The following is a 24,490-nucleotide window of genomic DNA, read 5'->3' on the forward strand; positions in this document are numbered from 1 at the left end:
CAACCCTGAGATACCACCTCACCCCAGTTAGAATGGCCTATACTCTGAACTCAGGAAACAACAAATGCTGGAGGGGCTGTGGGGAAAGAGGAACCCTTCTCCATTGTTGGTGGGAGTGCAAATTAGTACAGCCACTTTGGAGAACAGTATGGAGGTTTCTCAAAAAGCTCAATATAGACCTACCCTATGACCCAGCCATACCACTCCTAGGCATCTATCCTAAACAGCAAAACCCAAGATATCAAAAGGACATTTGTACTTCCATGTTTATCGCAGCACAATTCACAATAGCCAAAATTTGGAAACAACCCAGATGCCCCTCCACAGATGAATGGATCCAAAAAATATGGTACTTATACACAATGGAATACTACATAGCGATTAGGAATGGTGAAATATTGTTATTTGCAGGGAAATGGTCAGAACTCGAACAAATAATGTTGAGTGAGACAAGCCTAGAACACAGAAAACAAAGGGGCATGATCTCCCTGATATATGACTGTTAACAAAGGGAGATGGAGAGACAGTAGAGACCAAGTCTGTGAACACTGTATATGTGCTTGATACATTGTATACTGCATATGGGTCTACCTGACCTAGACAAGGGATGGGAAAACAGGTTGTAAGATATCACAAGAAATGTACACAATGCCCTACTATGTAACTGCACCCTCTTTGCACAGCACCTTGTAAAAAAAAAAAAAAAATTTATGTTCAATTGATAATAAAAAAAAAAAAAAAAAAAAAAAAAAGATGTATCATTCATAGCCAGGTGCCTTTTATCCTAGCTACTCAGGAGGCTGAGATCTGAGGATCCTGGTTCAAAGCAACAGGAAAGTGTATGTGAGGCTCATCTCCAGTTATTCAACAAGAAGCCTGAAGTAGAGTTGAGGCTCAAAGAGTAGAGTACTAGCCTTGAGCTAGGAAGCTCAGGAACAGCACCTAGGCCCTGAGTCCAAGGCCCAGGCCAGGCACAAAAATAAATAAAAGTAAAAATTGGCCTAGCACTGGTAGCTCATGTCTGTAATCCTAGCTACTCAGGAGGCTGAGATCTGAGGATTGCAGTTCAAAGCCAGCCTGAGCAGGAAAATCTGTGAGACTCTTATCTCTAATTAACCACCAGAAAACCGGAAGTGGCTCTGTGGCTCAAGAGGTAGAGCTCTAGCCTTGAGCTGAAGAGCTCAGGGACAGCACCCAGGCCCAGAGTTCAAGCCCATGCCTAACTAAAATAAAATAAAATAAAAATTGGCTGGGCATTGGTGGCTCATGCCCATAATCTTAGCTATAATCTTAGAAGTCTGAGATCTGAGGATCACAGTCTGAAGCCAACCAGGGCAGGAAAAATCGATGAGAGTCTTATCTTCAATTTACAACCAAAAAGCCAGAACTAGAGCTGTGGCTCAAGAGGCAGAGTGCTAGCCTTGAGCAAAAAAAAGTTGAGAGAAATAGTTCAGGCCCTAAGTGTAAGCCCCAGCAATGGCACAAAAAGAAAATTCAATTTGTGCCACTAAAAAGAAAAAAAGAACTGAAGACCCTTTAAAAAGATTTTTAGACAGATTATTATATATCACAATTGTGGATACATCACAAGGAAACTATGATCAAAATGATTTTAGTAATCAGCTGGGGCCAATGACTCACATCTATAATCCTAGCTATTCAGGAGGCTGAGATCTGAGTATTATAGTATAAATCCAGCCTGGGCAGAAAAAACCTATAACACTCTAACTCCAGGTAGCCAGCTAGACAGGTAGTGTGGCTCAGGTGGTAAAGTATTAGCTGTCAGTGGAAAAGGTCACCCTGATACTTTCATCAAAATGAATGACTGAATGGGTGGGCAATTTTACTGATGGGATGAGCATTGGTGGCTCATGCCTAAAATCCTATCTACTTAAGAAGTGGAGGGCTGGGAATATGGCCTAGTGGCAAGAGTGCTTGCCTCATATACATGAAGCTCTGGGTTTGATTCCCCAGCACCACATACATAGAAAACGGCCAGAAGTGGCACTGTGGCTCAAGTGGCAGAGTGCTAGCCTTGAGCAAAAAGAAGCCAGGGACAGTGCTCAGGCCCTGAGTCCAAGCCCCAGGACTGGCAAAAAAAAAAAAAAAAAAGAAAGAAAGAAATTAGAAGAGTCATGGATTAGCAAACAAAAAGCCAGAAGTGAAAGTGTGATTCATGTGGTAGTGGTAGAGGGCCGGCCTTGAGCAAAAAAATCTAAAAGAGAAACATGAGTTTAAGCCCCAACACTGGAAAGAATAATCATTTAGTGATTATATTCCTAAATACTTTAGCATGTACAGAATCTCAGTTTCTCAGATTGCTTTTTTTTAATTGGTAAGGGTGTTGGGCATTTGAACTCAGCGCCTTGTACATACTAGTCATAGACTCTGCAATTGAGTTATACCCCTGTCTACCATGTCATCCAGGGTGTCGGGGACCCAGCTTGTCTTTAGACTACTCCACCATCATTCCCAGAGCCCTCTGGCACACCAGTAGTTTTTGTTTTGTTTTAGCCAGTCCTGGGGATTGAACTCAGGACCTGAGCACTGTCCCTGGCTTCTTTTTGCTCAAGGCTAGCACTCTACCACTTGAGCCACAGGACCACTTCTGGCCTTTTCTGTTTATGTGGTACTGAGGAATCAAAACCAGGGCTTCATACATTCTAGGCAAGCACTCTGCCACTAAGCCACATTCCCAGCTTCACTGGGCTTTTTTTGGGGGGGTGGGGGGGTCAGTCATGGGGCTTGAACTCTGGGCCTGAGCACTGTCCCTAAGCTCTTTAGCTCAAGGCCAGTGTGCTACCACTTTGAGCCACAGCGCCACTTCTGGTTTTCTGGTGGTTAATTGTAGATAAGAGTCTTATGGACTTTCCTGCCCAGGCTGACTTTGAACCACCATCCTCAGATCTCAGCTTCCTGAGTAGCTAGGATGACAGGCATGAGCCACCAGCGCCCAGCACTGTTTCTCTTCTTATAAACCTACTGATGCCATTATTGGAGCCCTAAACTCTTCTCATCTCAATTATTTCCCCAAGACACCCCAACTCCAAACATATTCATCACAGGACCCGAGAGATTCAGTTTCTAACAATGAACTTTTTGGAGACATATTCAAACCCCAGCATCTAGAGAGGAAGTACCACACTGGCTGTGAGGAGGAGCTACTTGGGGAAAGAGAAAGACAACGGTGCCAAGCAAAGGCCGGAGCACGTGTAAAGGTCCTGGGGCTGGAAGGGGTGAGATGTAAGAGCTCCCTTCACTGATAGAAGCCCAGTGTGTCTGGAGTGTGATGAAGGAGGGGGCAGGACAGGAGCTGGCGGGGGTAGAAAGGAGATCTTGTAGTCTTTTTCACAAAACACAATGGGGGTACCATGGTACAGCCTCAAATTCAGGAAATGAACTACGGAAGTAGTATTCTGGAACTGCCAAGTCACAGCAATGGAGCTAGAAATGGAATTCAGGTCTGGTTGGTTCCAGCACTGGTAGCTTTCAAATGCTGCTAGAGGGCAGAAGGCGGAGAAGACAGAGTCTCTATGATCCACCTGTACTATTCAGCTGATAAGATGGAGGTCTGGCCAGAGGAAGGGGCGTGGCCTGAGTGGCAGGGCAGGGCAGGACTGGAGGTAACCTAGAACTCAGGTCTAGCTCCCAGCTCCCCACTCCCACGTAGCTCCAGGAGCCATGGCCAAGGCTTAACAGAGCTCCCAATTTTCTGAGCCCAGGAAACCATTACTGCTGAGAGCAGCGGGAATCTTCTGGGGTCCCAGGAAATAATAGCCTTGGCCTGTGCCTGCTGCTCAGTTTGTACAGGTAGTGTCTGGTCAGAGCCTGAATCCTGGGCCCGCCCATGTCACGCAGGCTCAGAGTGGACCAGGACTTGTGACTCGGTGAATGAGACCTGTGCTGTTCTTAGAAAGCCCTGCTGGGGAGGGGTCGAATTCCGGCCTGCCCAGCCCTCCCAGCATGCTTGACTGGAAGCGTGGTACCGAAGTCCCGGGACAGGCAGCCAGGCATGCAGTGTCAGGACAAAGATCCGGGCCTGTTCAGTTTTTCCAAAAGGAAAAAAAAAAATCTCCAGCATGACTGTAATCCTAGCTACTCAGAAGACTGAGATCGGCATATCATGGTTCACAGCCCGGGGAAGAAAAATCCATAAGACTCTTATTTCTAATTAACTACCAAAACTCTGGAAGTGATAGTTATATAAAATTATAGATACACAGACAGACAGACAGGCAGGCAGGCAGACAGACAGAGAGATGGATAGATGGATAGATGAACTCCAAGATAATGGAAATAAGAGATCTCTCTTTTAATTTTTTATTTTCTGGTGATTCCATCTTCTTTATGTGTGGTGTAATCGAATGTATATCTTCGGGAGGATTGGGGAGGGTACAGAATTTGAAGGGAAAAGGGTGAAAAAGTGCAGCACTGTTGCTCACGGGACAAGGAAGAAAGTGAACTATATCACTGTGGGTGGAGACGGGAGGGAGGGAGCCGAAGACACTGTGCTAAAGGAAATGTACTCATTACCTGACTCAGGTAACTGCAATCCCTCTGTACATCAACTCTATAATAACAATGAAGTAAATTAATAATGAAAAAAAAAAGCTGTAAGTGGAGCTGTAATTCAAGTGGTAGAGTGCTAGCCTTGAGCACAAAAGCTCAGAGACAGTGCCCAGGCCCTGAGTTCAAGCCCCAGGACCAGCACACATAGACACACACACACACACACACACACACACACACACACACACACACACACCTCTAAAATGGAACTTGCTTAGTTAAAAGAAACTGCATTTAAAGGATTTTTTTTACCCCTACATGAAAGCTAGACCTAAAATACAGCTAGACATGATAGCCTATACAGCACTCTAGGCATTCACGCGTGTACGCGCCCCCCCCCACCAGAGTCAGACTAAAGGAACATACTCTTATTGGAGGAGCCCAAAGGTATAACTTTTCTGAACATTTAAAATACCAGTTTATTGAAATGAATTCCAGGAAATGGAAATGTAGGGGATTATTGTTATTGTCGTTGTATTGGCTGGTCGTATTTTCACTTACGGGATTTTTTAAGGGGGGCAGAGGAGGGTACAGAAAGGGAGGGAAGAAGGGAACACAAATGCAATCATGCTATTCAGTATGCACGGTGTAGAAAATGATCTCTATAACTTGTGGGAGGGGCAAACTGGGGGAAATTGAAGAAAGGGGTGACATTGTCCAAAACAAGAAAGGTACCCATTACCTGACTTGTGAAATGGTAGCCCCTCTATAGAATGCCTTAATAATAACAATAAAATTATATTGATTTTTAAAAAAGACTTTTTTAAAAATACAACATGAGCATATAGTCCTCCTAGGACTTTCCAGCAATTTCTACTCCTACAAGTATAAAGAATATCATGTCATCCCAGCCACAACCCCCTCGCCAATGATGCTAAAGGATCTTCTCTTTGATCTGTGTTAGCCCCACCAGCCAGAGCCTTGCAGTGTTTCAATGAGCACAGTTGGTCATGGAAGAGAAGTCCTCAGACTTCTCTATAATAGTCAGAGCATTGCCAGGCACTGGTGGCTCAGCTTATAATCCTAGCTAGTCAGGAGGCTGAGATCTGAGGATCACGGTTCAAGCCAGCCCAGTCAGGAAAGTCTGTAAGACCCTTATCTCCAATTAACCACCAGAAAACCAGAGGTGGCTCTGTGGCTCAAAGTGCTAGAGCACCAGCTTTGAACAAAAGAGCTCAGTGACAGCAACCAAGTCCTGAGTTCAAGCCCCAGGACTGAACTAACTAACTAACTAAATAAATAAAAGCCTAGTGATGAGTTAAGACTCCAGCCCTACTAGAAATGGTTATAATTTTTGCTTCTAGAGAGCAAACGGCTGCCTTTCCTGTGGTTCCAGGAAGCTGTGTCAGTCCAGGCCCAGGTCTGTACTGGCGCTGGCTGGCTAGATCCTGAATCCCTGAGCCTTCTCATGCTACCCAGCCTCAGAGTGGACCGGACTCCCGTGTGGAGTGTGGGGGGGGGCGGGGGCACCTGCCCTGAGCTGTCCTTTGCCCTCCCTGCCAGCCTACCCCTTCCCAAATGTGCAGTTGCTAGGACTCATGCTCTGTTAGAAAAGATGTAAAATGATTCAACCCCTTTGGAAATCATTTGGTGGGTTTGGGGTGTGTGTGTGTGTGTGTGTGTGTGTGTGTGTGTGTGTGTGTGTGTGTGTGTGTGTTACTGGGGCTCGAACTGAGGGTCTGGACGCTGTCGCTAAGCTTTCTTGCTCAAGGTGTCACTCTAGCTTGGGCCACAACTCCACTTCTGGCATTTGCCGATTCATTGGAGATCAGAGTCTCATGGGCTTTCCTGCCCGGGCTGCCATTGTACTGAGATCCTCAGATCTCAGCCTCCTGAATAACTTACTCCCTTGGTTTGAGACACATCAGTCCTGTGGCCCAGTTCTGAGGCACATTCTCACCACTGAAGCGCAACCCCACAATCTCTCCAAAGTGCCTGGGACTGGGTGAGGGAGGATGCAAAACCAGGGGTGCCACCACTAGGAGGCGCCCTGGGTGATGAGCAGGGGAAAAACCAAACACACAGGAGAGAGCAGGGAAGCTTTTTGGCCCCACCGCTACCAGCCTTTGCCCCCCTGCAGGGTCCTTTTTTCCCCCCCCTCTTGCAGTTGTGGAACCAGTAATAAATAAGCAGCAAAGAAGACTTTTATTGTGGTTGGGAGCCAGCCTGGGGAAGGAGTGAAGTTTGTGAGATTCCATCTCCACCAATGGCCTGGCACGGTGGTGCTTGGCTGTCATCTCAGTGACAGAGGGGAAGCACAATAGATAGATGACAGTCCAGGTGCACAATAGTGGGGATTCTCCAAGAATTCAGACACTGCCAATTTCTGTTCCTTTTATGATTTTTGTTTTGCTTTGTATTTTGTAGAATTGGGGTGTGAACTCAGAAGCTATGTACTTTTTCTTTTATTTCTGGTTCTGGGCCTTGAACTCAGGGCCTGGGCTCTGTCCCTAAGCTGCATTTGCTCAAGGCTAGTGCTCTACCACTTGAGCCACAGCTCTACTTGCAACTTTTTCTGAGTAGTTTATTGGAGATAAGAGTCTCACAAACTGTCCTACCTGGGATGGTTTTGAACCATGATCCTCTGATCTTAGCCTCTTGACCCGGCTCCCTGTGTTCTTTTTTTTTTTTTTTTTTGCCAGTCCTGGGCCTTGAACTCAGGGCCTGAGCACTGTCCCTGGCTTCTCTTTGCTCAAGGCTAGCACTCTGCCACTTGAGCCACAGCGCCACTTCTGGCTGTTTTCTATATATGTGGTGCTGGGGAATCGAACCTAGGGCTTCACATATACAAGGTGAGTACTCTTGCCGCTAGGCCATATTCCCAGCCCCCTCATCCTTTCTTTTACAGTTCTTTCTGCTCACAGCCACGGCAATCGCCAAATGTCAGGGCATCAGAGGGCGTGGCACCTAGCATGCAGATGACATTATGGGGAGGCGAGAGGTTGTCTGGAGGTCATCTTACATCTACCCAGTTTCTGTTAAACCACCTATGGAAGATCTTCTGGCCTGTGAACCTCCTGTCCTCAAAGAAACAACATTAGGGTGGGGAAGAAACCTAGCAAGATCACCTGGGCTACTTGTGCAGCACAACCTCCCACCCAATCAGGACCCTGCTGGAGGCCTTAGCCCAGGTGAGTCCCCTGACCAGGTCAGGTTCCCTTTGTACTAGATTCCTGACAAGTGGATGGCATTGAGTGTGCTTCCAACGTGTCCACTCTGACTCAGCCAAGAACAAAGCAGGGCCCAGCCTAGGTGTTGGCAGCGAGTCAGACCAGCTGGGCAAAGGAAGGGGGTGTCCTTACCTAGCTAGGGTGGCTCCTCCCAGGAAGGAGGAGGAGTCAATGTGCCAAAGGAAAAGGGGTCTGGCGGTCCAGCCACCTGCCAACCAACCTCTTGCCTCAATCTGTGTATGTCTGGCTCCTACTGGGGCGCTGGAAACTGGCCTCCAAAGGGTTAGGGTGGAACCTGGAAACTGACCTCAAAGGATTGAAGGGGCGGGGGCATTGTTTGGCTGGCAGAACATTTACTTGATTTTTATATTGTAAAGGTGATACACAGAGGGGTTACAGTTGCATAAGTCGGGCGGTGAGTACATTTCTTTTTAAACACTGTCACCCCCTCCTTCATTTTTCACCCAGTTTTCCCCCTCTCCATGGTTGGCACAGCATTGGAAACACTTGGTGATCAATATGTTTAAACTGGGAGATGTCACATTGAGGCCTGGGATTCAGGCTTCTTATGTATAAAAGGGACAGGTGGAGCAGGTCACATTCCTGACGTTGCTATGGCCTGGACTCAAGTTCCACCTGGCCTCTGTAGGGCTCTTGCAGGGCCACACTTGGGTCTCCTAATCTGAGCCAGCTGGGTTAACTCATTTGCCTTGGGATTCAGATGAAAGAGATTGACCTGAGACTAGCGTGTGTGGGTGCTATGCTCTAATGGGGCTTGAACTCGGGGCTGGGGCACTGTTCCTCAGCTTTTTGTTTAAGGTTATCACTCTACCCCTTGAACCATACATAGCTCCACTTCCACCTTTCTGGTGGTTAATTGAAAAAAAGAGTCTCATGGACTTTCCTTGACCTATCTTGGAACTGTGATCCTCAGATCTCAACCTCCCGAGTCGCTAGGATTACAGGTGGGAGCCACCCTTCCTGCCGTCTTCATTTCTACTCATCCCCAGTACCCTAGAAGGCCAGGCCCTGAGTGGGCCTCACCTCCTTCATCTCTACTGAAATTGGGGGAATCCTCTGTGAGCCCTTAGGCGGGGGCTGTGCAAGGAAGGCGCTCTCAGTGTAAGGAGGGGTTGGGCCACTCAGGGTGGGGACTCCAGAGGGACCTGTCACCAATCTAGGGACCAGGCTGGAGTTCCAGAAGGATGATTCACGCTCAGGCTCTCACAGGAGTTTGACTCACAAAGGAGGCTGCCAACCCCAGCACACCTGGGGTGGACTCCAGGCTCTGCTCCTTACAAATATGTGCTTTCCGGTGGGTGGGGCCTGGCTCCCCAGCTCACCAAGGGCAAAATGGAAACCATATTCGGGAATCCTGTCAGCATTCAGCTGAGATGACAATAAAAGGCACATCAAAATAGACCAGGGCTGTGGAACATACTTTAATGGCAACTGTGAAAAAGTGACATGTCACAATAATATGGAGGAGGCCCCCATTTAAGACATGTCAGACAGAAAAATACCCAGATCCAGATGGAATGTAACTGGGCCAGGTTAAAGGAAAGCAAGCGAGTCAATCTTACAAAGTGGGCCAGATAAAATACTGATATATATAAACTAAGTACTCTGCTAATCCTACATGCAGGAAATTTAAAGCATGGTCTGAAAAAGAGACAGCCAGTCAGAAGATTCCACCAAACAGGGAGAGAGCCAGTCAAGAGTATCCAAACCAGCTGGACACCAGTGGCTCCCACCTGTAATCCCAGCGACTCAGGAGACTGACATCTAAGAATAAGAGTTTGAAGCTAGCACGGCTGGAAAGTCCATAAGATGCTCATCTCCAATTAATTAGCAAAAAGCCAGAAGTAGAGGTGTGGCGCAAGTGGTACAGCACCAGTTTTGAATGAAAAATCTCAGGGACAATATCTCGGCCCTAAATTCAAGCTCTAGTAGCAACCCATACAAAAGAAAAAGGAAAAAAAAAAAAATAGAACCGGGACCTTTAAGGAAGTAAAATTTCAGTGTGGCTAGAATGCTCAGCACAGGGTAGAAAGATAGTATTAAAATCAGGAATGTCGGGCTGGGGATATGGCCTAGTGGCAAGAGTGCCTGCCTCGTATACATGAGGCCCTGGGTTCGATTCCCCAGCACCACATATACAGAAAACGGCCAGAAGTGGCGCTGTGGCTCAAGTGGCAGAGTGCTAGCTTTGAGCAAAAAGAAGCCAGGGACAGTGCTCAGGCCCTGAGTCCAAGCCCCAGGACTGGCCAAAAAACAAACAAAAAAATCAGAAATGTCTTTTTTTTTTTTTGCCAGTCTTGGGGCTTGAACTCAGGTCCTGAGCACTGTCCTTGGCTTCTTTTTTTGTTGTTCATGCTCCAGGGTCTTAGACTTCTTCGTGTCTGTTTAGGGAAGCCCTAGGAAAGTGACAGGTCATGGAGTGGCCTTTTAAGCCTTCTTCAGAAGGGCCTGGAGTCAGGGAGGCTATCTAGAAGGCTGGTGGAGGTGCTTGTAGGTGAGGGGGAAGGTGGGTTTGGAGAGTGTGGAGTTGAGGGGTTGTTAGTGGTCTTACTGAAATATGCTAGGTAGTCATAGGAATAAAAAGAAGTGAACTGCACAGTTAGGGGAAGGTGGAGGCAATTTCACAGCTATACTGTATTACAGCAGGACATCACGTGACCAATCAAATAGTGAAAAAGCAAGACCACCCACTCCCACTGGAATCAACAAGACCTACCAAGAGGGGCTGGGAATATGGCCTAGTGGCAAGAGTGCAGGCCTCCTATACATGAAGCCCTGGGTTCGATTCCTTAGCACCACATATATAGAAAACGGGCAGAAGTGGTGCTGTGGCTCAAGTGGCAGAGTGCTAGCCTTGAGCAAAAAGAAACCAGGGACAGTGCTCAGGCCCTGAGTCCAAGGCCCAGGACTGGCCAAAAAAACCCCAAAAAACAAGACCTACCAAGATGGCCACTGTCTTTTCTGTGTGTGTGTGTGTGTGTGTGTGTGTGTGTGTGTGTGTGTGTGTCCTGGGGCTTAAACTCAGGGCCTTGGCACTATCTCTGAGCTTTTGTGCTCAAGGCTAGCACTCTACCGCTTTGAGCCACAATGCCACTTTGGGCTTTTAGTGGTCAATTAGAGAGAAGAGTCTCATGGACTTTCTTGCTGACTTTGAACCATAAACCTCAGATCTCAGCCTCCTGAGTAGCTAGGAGGATAGGCATGAGCTACTGATGCCCAGCAACTGCCTTTTTCTTTTGTATCATTAAAATCGTATCTCCATAGACAGGATTGGTGGTTCATTCTTATAATTCTAGCTACTTGGGAAAATTATGGTTTGAAGCCAAGTTAGGCAAACAGTTCATGAGACTCCTTCTTGTCAATCACTAAGAACATGGGTACTGCAAGGGAAATGGATCGACCTAGAACAAATTATGTTAAGTGAGGTATGTCAAGCTCAGAGACACGGTGCATGTTTTCTCCCATATTTGGAAGCTAGATCTAAAATACAGTGGGACGTGATAAACTAGACAGGACTCTAGGCATTCACACACAGTGCGGCCAAAGGAGGATGCTCTTAGGGGAGGACCACAAAGACACAATGCCTGTGTGCATCTGATCATATAAAATAATACTTATTTGGGCTAGGAATGTGGCCTAGTGGTAGAGTGCCTGCCTAGCATGCATGAAGCCCTGGGTTCGATTCCGCAGTACCACATATACAGAAAAATCCAGAAGTGGCGCTATGACTCAAGTGGCAGAGTGCTAACCTTGAGCAATAGAAGCTCAGGGATAGTGCCCAAGCCCTGAGTTCAAGACCCATAACTGATTTAAAAAAATAAGAAAATCAATTAAAAAATAAAATAATATTTATTGAAATGAAATTTAAAATCCTGGGCACAAACTGTTCTCATTACCTGATTTATATAACTGTAATCCCTCTGTACATCACCTTTATAAGAACAATGTTTTTTTTTAAAAAAAGCTTGGCACAGTTGAGTGTCAGTGGTTTGTGCCTGTAATCCTACCTACTTAGAAGGCTGAAATCTTAAGGATCACAGTTCAAAGCTTATCTCCAATTATGCACCGAAAATCTACAAGTGGAGCTGTGGCTCAAGTGGTAGAGTGCCGGCCTTGAGTGACAAAGCTCAGGGACAGCGCCCAGGCCCCGAGTTCAACCCTTAGGACCAGCACACAAAAAATAATAAATAAATCTTGAGGAACGTTGTTCCCAGTACTTCTCCCTACTACCCTCTCCCTCACCTCCAAGACCCTAAAGCCAGAGGGACTTTGCTTCCCCAAGGACCAGGACCTGGGCCTCAATGGTGACAAGGTGCACTGCTCATCCCTGGTGCTTTATGCTGGCGAAAACCGGAGCCTGGGAGGGAAGACAAGGCATGTTTCTCCTCTCTTCTCGCTTGTTTATAGGCTTGGCTGGGGACACTTTGGCTTGTGGTCCTAATGGGTTGCTGGGACACACAATGGCTTTGCGGGCGTCACAGCAGCTCCGCTCAGCTCAGCACTGGGCAACCAGCCCCCTTCAGAGCACCCGAGGCCAGAGCCTCCAGGAACTGTGCGCCAACCTGAGCCCCTGGCCCCTGACACCCTGGCCCCAGCCCGCCTTAGGTCCCCTCTCTTCCTGTGTCCCCGTCACTCTCTACATCTCTTGTCGCCTGGCTCAAACCACAGAAGCTCTCCATGTGATCTTAGGACGAGTGTCCCTAGTTACCCCTCTAGAACATTAGACTGCAATGGTAACGTTAATGGTATATTCCCCAAGCATGGGTTCTGGCATATGCCACCTATTCTACTTACGTGGTCTTATGAAATGATGTCACAGGGCTGGGAATATGGCCAGGTGGCAAGAGTGCTTGCCTAGCACGCATGAAGCCCTGGTTTTGATTCCTCAGCACCACATAAACAGAAAAAGCCAGAAGTGAAGCTGTGGCTCAAGTGGCAAAAGTGCTAGCCTTGAGCAAAAAGAAGCCAGGGATAGTGCTCAGGCTCTGAATCCAAGCCCCAGGACTGGCCAAAAAAAAAAAAAAAAGAAAGAAAGAAAGAAAGAGGGGCTGGGGATATGGCCTAGTGGCAAGAGAGCTTGCCTCGTATACATGAGGCCCTGAGTTCAATTCCCCAGCACCACATATACAGAAAACGGCCAGAAGTGGCGCTGTGGCTCAAGTGGCAGAGTGCTAGCTTTGAGCAAAAAGAAGCCAGGGACAGTGCTCAGGCCATGAGTCCAAGGCCCAGGACTGGCAAAAAAAAAAAAAAAAAAAAGAAAGAAAGAATGACATTGCAGTGCTGGGGCAGTGTCTACATGTAGAAAGTGCTTAATAGAAGAAAAATCATTGTTCCCATCCCATCCTTAGAATGTCCTTGCCAAGTAGATGCTACTATTTGGCATCCTCCAGTTTTAGGATTAATGAAACCAAAACACAGAAACCGAAACACTATTTGGCATCCTCCGGTTTTAGGATTAATGAAACCATGAGTAAGTAGTGGAGCCAGACTTTAAGCCCAAACCTGTCAGCTCAGCTGCTTTCTTTCCACAGCCCTACCTATCAGACCTACGGAGCCAACCCCATCCGAGAAAGCTTACAAAGCACGCCTTGTCCTAAGGCTGCTGCAGAGCGACTTCAATATAAAAGTTTAAGCAGTAATCTCAGGGGTTCACAAGATTCTGTTGCATCAAATTTCATGGTTCAGCTGGGAGTGGGGCTCAGTGGTAGAGTGCCTGCTTACCAGGCAAAGGGCCCTGAGCTCAAACCCTAGTACCGCTAAAACCACCACCGTCACCACCACCACCACCACCACCACCCAAATCCTATGCTTCAGGAACAACCCTTAAGAAATTCCCCCAGGGGCTGGGAATATGGCCTAGTGGCAAGAGTGCTTGCCTCTTATACATGAAGCCCTGGGTTCGATTCCTCAGCACCACATATATAGAAAAAGCCAGAAGGAGCGGCGCTGTGGCTCAGGTGGCAGAGTGCTAGCCTTGAGCAAAGAGAAGCCAAGGACAGTGCTCAGACCCTGAGTCCAAGCGCCAGGACTGGCAAAAAAAAAAGAAAAAGAAATTCCCCCAGTGGGTGTGGGTGTGGATGAGGGTATGTGTAAGTTTGTCTGTCTGTCTGTCTGTCTGTCTGTCTGTGGTACTGGAGATGGAATCTAGGGCCTTGCAAAGGCTCTACCACTAAGCTACATCTCCATTCCAAATGACCCCAATTTAAGTGACAGTTCTGCTAATGGAGTGATGCATATCAATAATCTCGGCTCTGTGGAATTTGAGGAGTTCGAGGCCATGTTGGGCTACAAGAGCGAGACCTTGTCACAACAACAACAACCAAATCCTACATTGACAGTTTTTCTTCTGCTAGTGACATCGTGGTGTGGTAGTTTTCATCTTGATGAGCTAGTCTCTCTTTTCTCTTAATATATTTATTAGTACGTATAATATATGTATATAGAGATTGGTATGTGTATGCTGGTATTGGGACTTGAACTCAGGGCTTTCCTTGCACTCTCCCTTAGTTTTTTTTTTTTTCTCTCTCTCTCAAGGCTGGTGCACTACCACTTGAGCTACACCTCTACTTCACTTCTGACCTTTTTTTTTTTTTTTCTTTTTTTGCTGGTCCTAGGGCTTGAACTCAAAGTCTAGGTGCTGTCACTGAGCCTCTTTGTGCTCAAGGCTAGCATTCTAGCACTTGAGCCACAGTGCCACTTCTGGCCTTTTCTGAGTAGTTTATTAGAGACAAGTCTCACTGACTTTCCCAGCTGGCCTGGAATCACAATCCTCAGATTTCAGTCTCTTGAGTAGCTAGGATTACTAGTGTGAGCCACAGAGGTGCCCGCCAGACCTACTTCTGACTTGTTGGGAGATAAGGGTCTCTTGGATTTTCTGCCCAGGATGACTTCAAACTTGAATCCTCAAATCTCAGCTCTCAGTAGCTAGGATTATAGTCATGTGCCCTGGCACCTGGCCATTCCAGTTTTTTGCTAGTTAATTGGAGATAAAAGAACTAAAAGGGCTGGAAATGTGGCTTAGTGGTAGAGTGCTTGCTTAGCATTCATGAAGCCTTGGGTTTGATTCCTCAGTACCACATACACAGAAAAAGGCAGAAGTAGTGTTGTGGCTCAAGTGGTAGAGCGCTAGCCTTGAGACTAGAGAGGCTCAGGGACAGAGAGGAGGCCCTGAGTCACAAGCCTCAGGACTGGCAAAAACAAACAAACAAACAAACAAAAAGAACTGAGAACAGTATTAGGACCTACTTCCTGGGGCTGTGTAGAAGTCATGTTGCTTGTAAAGGTTGGACAAAGTATGGTCTGACCGACAACTTCCAGTTTTTACTACTAATGAACACTAGCAATAATAGTAGTTTTGCCCAGGAGGGCTGAATTCTTTCCAGAATGAAAGAATATCTTATTTAATAAGCCTAGAACACAGAAAACAAAGGGGCATGATCTCCCTGATGTATGACTGTTAAGAAAGGGAGATGGAGAGACAGTAGAGACTAGGTCTGTGAAACCAAAAACTGCTTGTCAAATGGTATTTCCCACAGAATTGGGGCAGCGACCCAACAGTATGTAACTAAAACCAAACAACTACTCAACATATAAAGGTCAAAAATTGACCTCTCAGTGGAATACAATAGCTCAAAAGCTATGTATGTACGTTCATATAAGACTACTGTCAACATATTGTCTAATATCGACATTACATTTAAAGCCCTAGGCGAATTTTCTTGGGCTTGGCCACGTGGCTACTGTATATGTTCTTGATACATTGTATACTGTATATATGTCTACCTGACCTAGAGAAGGGAAAGAAAAACAGGGCGTAAGATATCACAAGAAATGTACACACTGCCCTACTATGTAACTGTACCCTTTTTGCACAACACCTTGTCAAAAAAATTGTGTTCAATTAATAAATAAATTAAATTTAAAAAAAGAATATCTTATTTAAATGAGCATTTCTGCTGGGCAGTAATACTTACCTGTTTAGCAGAAACTCCTGAAAGCCAGCCCGGTCCGGAGCAGGATCTGGATTCCACTGGTTGAAATCTTCCAGCCACAGAGCCAAAGCTCTGAGCTATCATGAAGTCTCAAAATCACTCTGAGTGATTCGCCTAGTCAGAGCTCTACCTGTAGAAGTCTAAACTAGGTTTTGGGTAAGACCTGAGGTAGTAATTCTCCTCAAGTCTGAAATGCTTCTCTAACCCAGGAACACACAGACTTTTTAAAAAGAAAGGTCTAGAGAATAGAGATCGCGTGTGTGCGTGCGTGCGTGCGTGCGTGTGTGTGTGTGTGTGTGTATGCCAGTCCTGGGGCTTGAACTCAGAGCTTGGGTGCTGTCCCTGAGCTTTTGTGCTTAAGGCCTGTATTCTACCACTGGAATCATAGCTCTCTCAGCCTTTTTGTGGTTAACTGGAGGTAAGAGTCTCACCAACTTTCCTACCTGGCCTGGCTTTGATCTGCAATCCTCAAATCGCAACCTCCTATGTAGTAGCAATAACAGGTGTGAATGCTCATTGAGAATAAATACTTTTTGTGTATGTGTGTGTGTGGGGGGGGAGGCTTGAACTCTGGGCCTGGGTGCTGTCCCTAAGCTCTTCAGCTCAAGGCTAGTGCTCTACCACTTGAGCCACAGCGCCATTTCCAGTTTTCTGGTGGTTAATTGGAGATAAGAGTCTCACAAGGCAAGCACTCTTGCCACTAGGCCATATTCCCAGCCCCCCTTTTTTTTTTTTTTGGCCAGTCCTGGGGCTTGAACTTAGGGCCTGGGCACTGTCCCTGAGCTTCTTTTGCTCAAAGCTAGCACTCTACCACTTGAGCCACAGTGCCATTTCCAGATTTTTCTTAATAGTTTATTGGCAATAGTTTATTGAACTTTCTTCCTTGGCTGGCTTTGAACTGTAATCCTCAGTTCTTAGCTTCCTGAGTAGCTAAGATTACAGGTGTGAGCCACCAGCACCCAGCTCCAGTTCTACTCTTATAGCACAAAAACAATCATAAATTCATAAATGAACGGGTATGTTTGTGTTCCACTAAAACTTTATTTACAAAAACAAGTGATGGACCAGATTTGGCTTGTGGTCACAACTCTCTTCTTTATATAACCAACTAAAGACACAGAGAAGTGTATATATTTTTTAAAAAAAAATGGTATTTCTTTCATTTAAAATTATGACTTGGAAAGAATAAGTCTGCTTAAGTAATCCAGGCTTCCTCTTTCTATCCCAATGGAATATAACAGCGGCTCAGATTTCTAACGGGGGTGGGGTGGGGGAGGGGATGGGGAGAACTTAGTAAAAAACCCTTCAGAAGTTCCTGCAGCTGCCCCGCTGGAGCTGTCAGCCCGCCGGCCATGTTGGCAAGAGCACCCCTTCTGCCACTCCCCTCCAGCCCCCCAGGAAGTGGCGTTCGTTCTACACAGGCACAGTATGGACAGTGTGGTGGCCATCTCCCACCTGTCCTCAGGGACATCTTCCCAGTGATCGTGTACCAGTGGCACCAAGCAGTTCTACACGCTGCTGCGCATGCCCCGGAGGGCAGCATCGCCTCTTGTGTGGCCAAGTTCTGGAGCCTGAAGTTGTACCCATCATTTTTCCTGTGGCCAGAAAACTTGGGAGATCATCTGGGGAGATGATGGGAGGGAAACTGATGGTGAGTCTGAAAATAAACCAGACATTTCTGGGTGAAATCCTTACGAGCATCTGGGGCAGAACGCTGGACGACGGAACAGCACCTCCTTTAGCATCTCCAAGGCTCTGCTCCCGGAGCACAGGGTGCAGAGTCCCACTTCCGGGGTGGCCTTTGCGTCTGCCACCTCTCACATGCAAGGTGAACTGTGGCTTTGGATTAGCTCAACCAGCTGGAGGCTGCCTGGAGAGCCGGAAGCACTGAATGCTGCGGAAGGCAAGAGGAGTGGAGGTGGGATGCTGAGCAGGACCGCTTTTGGCTGAGTTTTGGAAACGTGGTCAGTGGGCAGAGAGGAAGGGAATGCCACACTCCTAGAGGCCTTTTTTAGGAGGGGTTTGAATGTAGGATAAATACAATTGGCTTGAAGCAAGCCTTCTGGAAAAAAAAAAAAAAAAAAACACCTTGCAGTGGTGTGTGTGTGTGTGTGTGTGTGTGTGTGTGTGTGTGTGTGGACAGGACAAGATTCCACATTAGTTTGCTTTCTCTAAGATTAACAGTATTTGAAGCCTAACCTGAGTCAAAGCTCTGGGGGAAAGGGGAAACCACCTAAGAGCTCCCCAGAAACACCATGGACGAACAGAGAGGGACCAACTCATTCCCACCACACACAGCATTCCCGAGTATTACAGAGGCGATGGACCCATCCCGGCCGAGTATTACAGAGGCGATGGACCCATCCCGGCCGAGTATTACAGAGGCGATGGACCCATCCCGGCCGAGTATTACAGAGGCGATGGACCCATCCCGGCCGAGTATTACAGAGGCAATGGACCCATCCCGGCCGAGTATTACAGAGGCGATGGACCCATCCCAGCCGTGCTGTGTCTGGGATGGGGCTGGGGCCGGCACACAGCAGCAAGGGGAGTCCCCTGAGGACTGTGAGGCACAGTGAGGAGAAAGGAGCAGGGTTTCCTCCTCCGGTTCAGTGGTGCTACCTCCCAAGAGAGGGTGTTATTGCCCTCGTGGCAGCTGTGCTGCCGGTGGTGTGGGAAAGGGTGGAGCCCAGGGCGGGTGGCTCAGCAAGGACCCCAGGCTAGGACACGGCTCCCAGTGAGAGGACTGTCCTAGACCAAGTCTGGGTCACAGCCTAAGTCCTGCTCGTGACAACACACGTCCCATCTCCAGCGCGCACGACCCCCCAGCTAGCCAGTCTTCAGACCTAGCAAGGTGGCTCCATGGTGGAATAAGAGACTAGGAGCCTAGCAAGTTCCTCTTCCCAGTCTCTTTCATTTCTCAGAACAGGAGATCCCCCACCAAATGTCCACCAAGGAGGGAACTGTCGGTGTGGCCTTCCAAATCCAATCCCAGAGGCCACTTACAAGACCGTGGAGGTTTGACCCAACTGCGGCGGAAGGCTGGCCCCGCCCCTGCCCTCACTGGATGATGCTGTCTGGCTGCCCATTCTGGGGCACCTGTCCAGGATCAGAGGCCGGGGTCGGGTTGGGCGTGTTGCTCTGCAAGTAGCGACGGAAATCTTTGATCATGGGCCGAAGGACTTGGATGAGGACGCTCAGGGCCGCCTGGGTGCCCTCCATGGCCTGGGCCTGGCGCTCCTGGGCACAGGCCTGGACCTCCTGGGAGCGCCGGATCATCTGCAGCAGGTCGTTCTGCTGCTCCAGATGCTGGGCAATCTCCTTGACGTGCAGATTGGTAACCCGCTGTTCCTGGATCAGCTTGGCAGAGTTGAGCGCTATGCGACTCTTGAGCGCCTGAGGCTTGACGGAGGTGTCTGCCTGCTGGGTTATCATCTCTATGGGGGCCTCAGCCGGCAGGGGAGCCGCAGCCTCCGTGGTACAGTACTCTACCACTCCCTCCTCCAGCGTGTGATAGGTGGTCTCAGTAGGGACTGCAGAAAAGAAAGAGCCAAAGTAGAGGCAGGTTACCTTCTGGAAGGATGAAAGTGGCTGTGCGCTATGGAGGAGGCTAACTAGGGAAAGCTCAGGCCTCTGCTGGTTTTGGTGGTGGTGGTGGTGGTTGTTTTCTGCCAGTCCTGGGGCTTGGACTCAGGGCCTGAGCACCGTTCCAGGCTTCTTTTTGCTCAAGGCTAGCACTCTACCATTAGTCCGGCTTTTCCTGTATATGTGGTGCTGAGGAATCGAACCCATGGCTTCGTGTATTCTAGACAGGCACTCTACCACTAGGCCATATTCCCAACTCCTTCCCTTGGTTTTGAAATTCTTTTCTTTCTTTCTTTTTTTTTTTGGTTGGTTGTGAGGCTTGAACTCTGGGTCTGGTCCTTGAGCTCTTCACCTCAAGGCTTCTGGTTTTCTGGTGGTCAATTGGAGATAAAGGTCTCACAGACTTTCCTGCCTGGGCTGGCTTTGAATTGAGATCCTCAGATCTCAGCCTCCTCAGTAGCTAGGATTTCAGGTGTGAGCCACTGGCATCTGGTGGTTTTATAATTCTTTATGTATAAATATAGAATCTTTTTTTTTTTTTTGGCCAGTCCTGGGCCTTGGACTCAGGGCCTGAGCACTGTCCCTGGCTTCTTCCCGCTCAAGGCTAGCACTCCGCCACTTGAGCCACAGCGCCGCTTCTGGCCGTTTTCTGTATATGTGGTGCTGGGGAATCGAACCTAGGGCCTCGTGTATCCGAGGCAGGCACTCTTGCCACTAGGCTATATCCCCAGCCTTAGAATCTTTTTTTTTTTGGCCAGTCCTGGGCCTTGGACTCAGAGCTCAGAGCTCTGTCCTTGGCTTCCTTTTGCTCAAGGCTAGCACTCTGCCACTTGAGCCACAGCGCCACTTCTGGCCATATTCTATATATGTGGTGCTGGGGAATTGAATCCAGGGCTTCATGTATACAAGGCAAGCACTTTTGCCACTAGGCCATATTCCCAGCCCCTAATTATAGAATCTAAGAGGTTTAGATCTTTTTGTCCCTGGGCTAGGGATTGATCTCAGGGCCTCCTACATTCAGAGAAAATCACTTCTGTAGTTAGGCTTTAGGTTCTTAATCTACTGGTAGCCAAAGGGTAGTCCTAGATCGGGCAGAAGAGATGTCAATAAAAATGCCAGCAAAAATTTTAGAATGCGGGGCTGGGGATATGGCCTAGTGGCAAGAGTGCCTGCCTCATATACATGAGGCCCTGGGTTCGATTCCCCAGCACCACATATACAGAAAATGGCCAGAAGTGGCACTGTGGCTCAAGTGGCAGAGTGCTAGCCTTGAGCAAAAAGAAGCCAGGGACAGTGCTTAGGCCCAGAGTCCAAGCCCCAGGACTGGCCAAAAAACAAAACAAAACAAAACAAACAAAAATTTTAGAATGCTTAAATGCCCAACAATTTGTACTCATTAGCTCTATGAATCCTCTCAATGACAAAAGGGAAATAAAAGGCTATTTCATTTTTCAGAGATGAGAAAACAGAAACACGGAGTGACTTGCCTAAGGTCACATAGTTCATTTTGCAGAGCCACGAAGCAAACCCAGGTCTCCCCACACCACCTCACTGGGCTGCTTTTAGCTGGTTAAGTACCACAGAGGTAGATTCATGTGCTAGTCATGTGCCAGCTCTCTGGGGCCTCACCACTCCTACCTCCTTTGATGTTCTCTTGACTTGTGTCTTTTGTGGCCAAGCAGAAAAGGAGGTGGGAGAGAGACAGGGGAAATAGTTGCTAATGTGCTAAAACAAAACACCCCCTTCTCTCAGTAGTAACTGGCTCATGGGATCTCTACACACCCTTCCTGTGCCAGTGCAGCATCCAACCTAGACCAGTGTTTGTCCTCCTTTTCCCATTTCCATACACACTTGAGAAACACAACAGTGCACAGAGGTCTCCATCCCGCTGAGAATCAGTAGTGGCAGACACACTCTATAGCCCATCACAAATGTGCAGAGTTCACAGTTGTGGGCATAAACTCTAATTTCTACAAAACCCAACCCAATTTAGTTCTCGGTGGGTTGTTGTTAAACTCAAGGCCTGAGCACTGTCCCTGAGATTCATTTTACTCAAGGATAGCACTCTACCACTTGAGCCATAGTGCCATTTCCGGCTGTTTCTGAGTGGTTTTATTGGCGATAAGAATCTCGTAGCCTTTCCTGCCTGGACTGGCTTCAAGCCAGGATTCTCAGTTCTTTTTTTTGCCAGTCCTGGGCCTTGGACTCAGGGCCTGGGCACTGTCTGTCCCTGGCTTCCTTTTTGCTCAAGGCTAGCACTCTGCCACTTGAGCCACAGCGCCCCTTCTGGCTGTTTTCTGTATACGTGGTGCTGGGGAATCGAACCTAGGGCTTCATGTATGGGAGGCAAGCTCTCTTTCCACTAGGCCATATCCCTAGCCCAGGATTCTCAGTTCTCAGCCACTTGAGTAGCTAGGATTACAGGTGTGAGCCACCAGTGCCCAGCAGCCCCCACCCCGTTTTGTAAAGCCAGCACTGGGGCTTGAACTCAAGGACTGGCCCTCCCATTTGGCTTTTCCTTTCAAGGCTGATGCTCTACTACTTGAGCCACACTTCTACTTCTGATTTTTGCTGATTAATTTGGAGGTAAAAGTCTCATGGACTTTCCTGCCCCAGTTTGTCTTAAATAATGCTCCTCGGCTGGGTGCTGGTGGCTCATGTCTGTAATCCTAGCTACTCAGGAGGCTGAGATCCGAGGATCCCAGTTCAAAGCCAGCCCAGGCAAGAAAGTCTGTGAGACTCTTACTTCCAATTTACCACCAGAAAACTAGAAGTGGCACTGTGTCTCATAGTGGTACAGTGCTAGCCTTGAGCAAAAAAGCCCAGGGACGGTGTCCAAGCCCTGAGTTCAAGTCCCATGACCACCACCACCAACAACAACAAAAAGACCCTCAGATCTCAGCCTCCTGAGTAGCTATTATTACATCCTGAGCCACCCCTGCCTGGATCAGTACCCTTCCTCTTGTGAGTCATGGACTTTCCCAACTGATAGTAAACCTCTTCACACAGGTGCCTTATCTGCTTTACTAAGACACAATCGTCCTATATCCCACCTCTCCCTTTTTTCAAGGTTATGGGAATTAAACCTAGGGCCTCTCACGCTAAACAAGTGCTTTGCCACTGAGCAATGTCCTCAGCTCCCAGGCCTACGTAGGTCTGTATTCTAAACACCTTGGTAATCTCTGTGCTCAGCACATGGTTTTGTAGAGTAAGTGTCAATGTTTGATGACTAACTCAAGAACCATGACTTCCTAAACAGAACTTGACACATATTTGCCACCCTGAGAACACAAAATGTCTTTGTTCAGAATGGATGTTTCACTTGGGCAGTATCATTCCCATCTATTTATCCAACAAGTATATATCCTTGGCCACCTACTGCGTGTCAGGCCCTATGATAAGTCCTGAGCAGATACAATCTCTGTCTTGAAGGACCACATAGTGCAGCCAGTGGAGGTCAAGTCTTGATCATAAATGGTGTGAGAGCTATCTGCTGGCTAGAAGGCCGATCAATTTGATCTGGCCTTTGCCCCTTGGCAGTCAACCTTTCCCCCAGGCCGCCCCAGCCATTTGCCGGCCCTTCCCTTTTTTTTTTTTTTTTTTATCACGGGGAACTGGGCAGGGAGAGGTCACTCACTCTGTGTCAGGGTGACCGTGGCTGCGGTCGCGGTGGCCGTGGGTCCGAGGGCCACCGGATGGATCTCTGTGGTAGTGGGAAGGCTGATGATGGTGGCCTCGCCCAGCAGGTTGCAGATGCGTTGTTGCATGGGGGTCAGCAGTACGGGGGCTACAGCGGGGCCATTGCCGCCAGTGCCACCGCCCGTCCCAGGCCCACCAGCTCCATCTTCCTCAGTGGGTCCTGGGGCCTCGCCACCCTCCACGGCAGCCCGGACTTGGGCCACCTTACGACGGACTTCGGTCTTGAGATCGGACCACTTCTTCTTGACTTCGGGCAGCTCCCTGCGGCAGGTGGCTACAGCATTGACCCTTCTCAGGATGCTATGCCAGGCCGCGCTCTTGGCGGCCAGAGGGACCCCGGCGTTGAAGTGGTTGACCAGCAGGTGCTTCTTCAGCTCCAGCTCCTCAACGATGATTTCCACCTCTCGCTCTGAGAAGTTCATCTTTCTCTTCTTGGCTGGGACTGCCATGGCCCTTTGCTCTCCCCTCCACTCTTTATATGTGAAGGAAAAAAAAAAATTATAGTGTCCCCAACAGCCCCAATTCCCCTCCCCCTTCTTCCTCTGCCTTGCCCCTTACTAACCCACCCCCTTCTAGGGGGATAAGGCCAGGCTTGCTCCAGGCCAAGCTCCAGGCCTTAGGTAACCCCTCTCGCTACGCAAAGTGCGTAGGGCCCAGCCCGGACCCGCCCGGCCGCTACCAGTCAGCTGCGTAATGGCTTCCTGAATCTGCCTCTTCCGCCGGGGTGTGCGAAGATCCGCCCACTTCCCTTCTTCCCGCCCCTCCACGCTTCTCCAAGGAAGCCCGCCTTCCCCGTGGATCGCGGCTCCCAACATCAAGTTGGTCACTGGCTCTCCCTGCCTGTCATTCAGCCAAAGGGCCCGCCTAGCTGCTCGAAGGAATCCGATCATTGGCCTAAAGCTCTGTCCGTCGCTCTAGGGCGCCCGCCCACTTGGCCTTCATTCACTTCCATTGGAAAGTTATTCTGTCGTTCTATTGTTGGTGTTGACTGTCACGGTATTACATTCAGCTATTTTGTTGGTAGTTTAGGGAGGTAAGACGACTAAAACCTGGCCTTCGGACGATGTTTAGTATCTGGGGCCTTGAGCTGTTGGCCAATTGGTTCTCAATTTCATAAGGACGCCAACGCTGTCTTGTAAGTTCCGTCCACAATTGCTTTACACAAGCCCTGTTTCCTACGGGAGGCCACTGCCCTCTTCGTACGCGTCCCGATAAGTTCGCAGCCTCAGCAGCAATTTTAATGACAATTGGATACAGAGCTCCCAGCTTTCGGCCAGTGGCGGCGTGAGTCCCCGCCTCCCGCCTGGTTCAGCCAATCCCCGCCTTCCTCGGTTTGAATCGGCCCCAGCTTGAGCGGGGGGGGGCGGGGGGGGCGGGGCACCACCCTCTCTATAGAGCTGGGTAGGCCTTGGTCAGGCCCCGCCCCTCCGTGGGGGGCTTTCGTTCGGACTCGTG

General features: G+C 48.5%; 1 protein-coding gene across 1 annotated transcript; it reads right to left on the bottom strand.

Moving 5' to 3' along the window:
- Positions 1-18,645: 18,645 nt before the first annotated feature.
- Naif1 (nuclear apoptosis inducing factor 1) lies at positions 18,646-23,744 on the bottom strand. Its single transcript, XM_048343701.1, has 2 exons — positions 22,974-23,744; positions 18,646-19,284 (listed from the first exon to the last, which is right to left on the bottom strand). The coding sequence occupies exons 1-2, from the start codon at positions 23,482-23,484 to the stop codon at positions 18,812-18,814; spliced, it is 984 nt and encodes a 327-aa protein (XP_048199658.1). The 5' UTR covers positions 23,485-23,744; the 3' UTR covers positions 18,646-18,811.
- Positions 23,745-24,490: the final 746 nt, after the last annotated feature.

The sequence above is a fragment of the Perognathus longimembris genome, chromosome 1 (genome assembly GCF_023159225.1).
Source record: "Perognathus longimembris pacificus isolate PPM17 chromosome 1, ASM2315922v1, whole genome shotgun sequence".
Taxonomy (NCBI): Eukaryota; Metazoa; Chordata; class Mammalia; order Rodentia; family Heteromyidae; genus Perognathus; species Perognathus longimembris.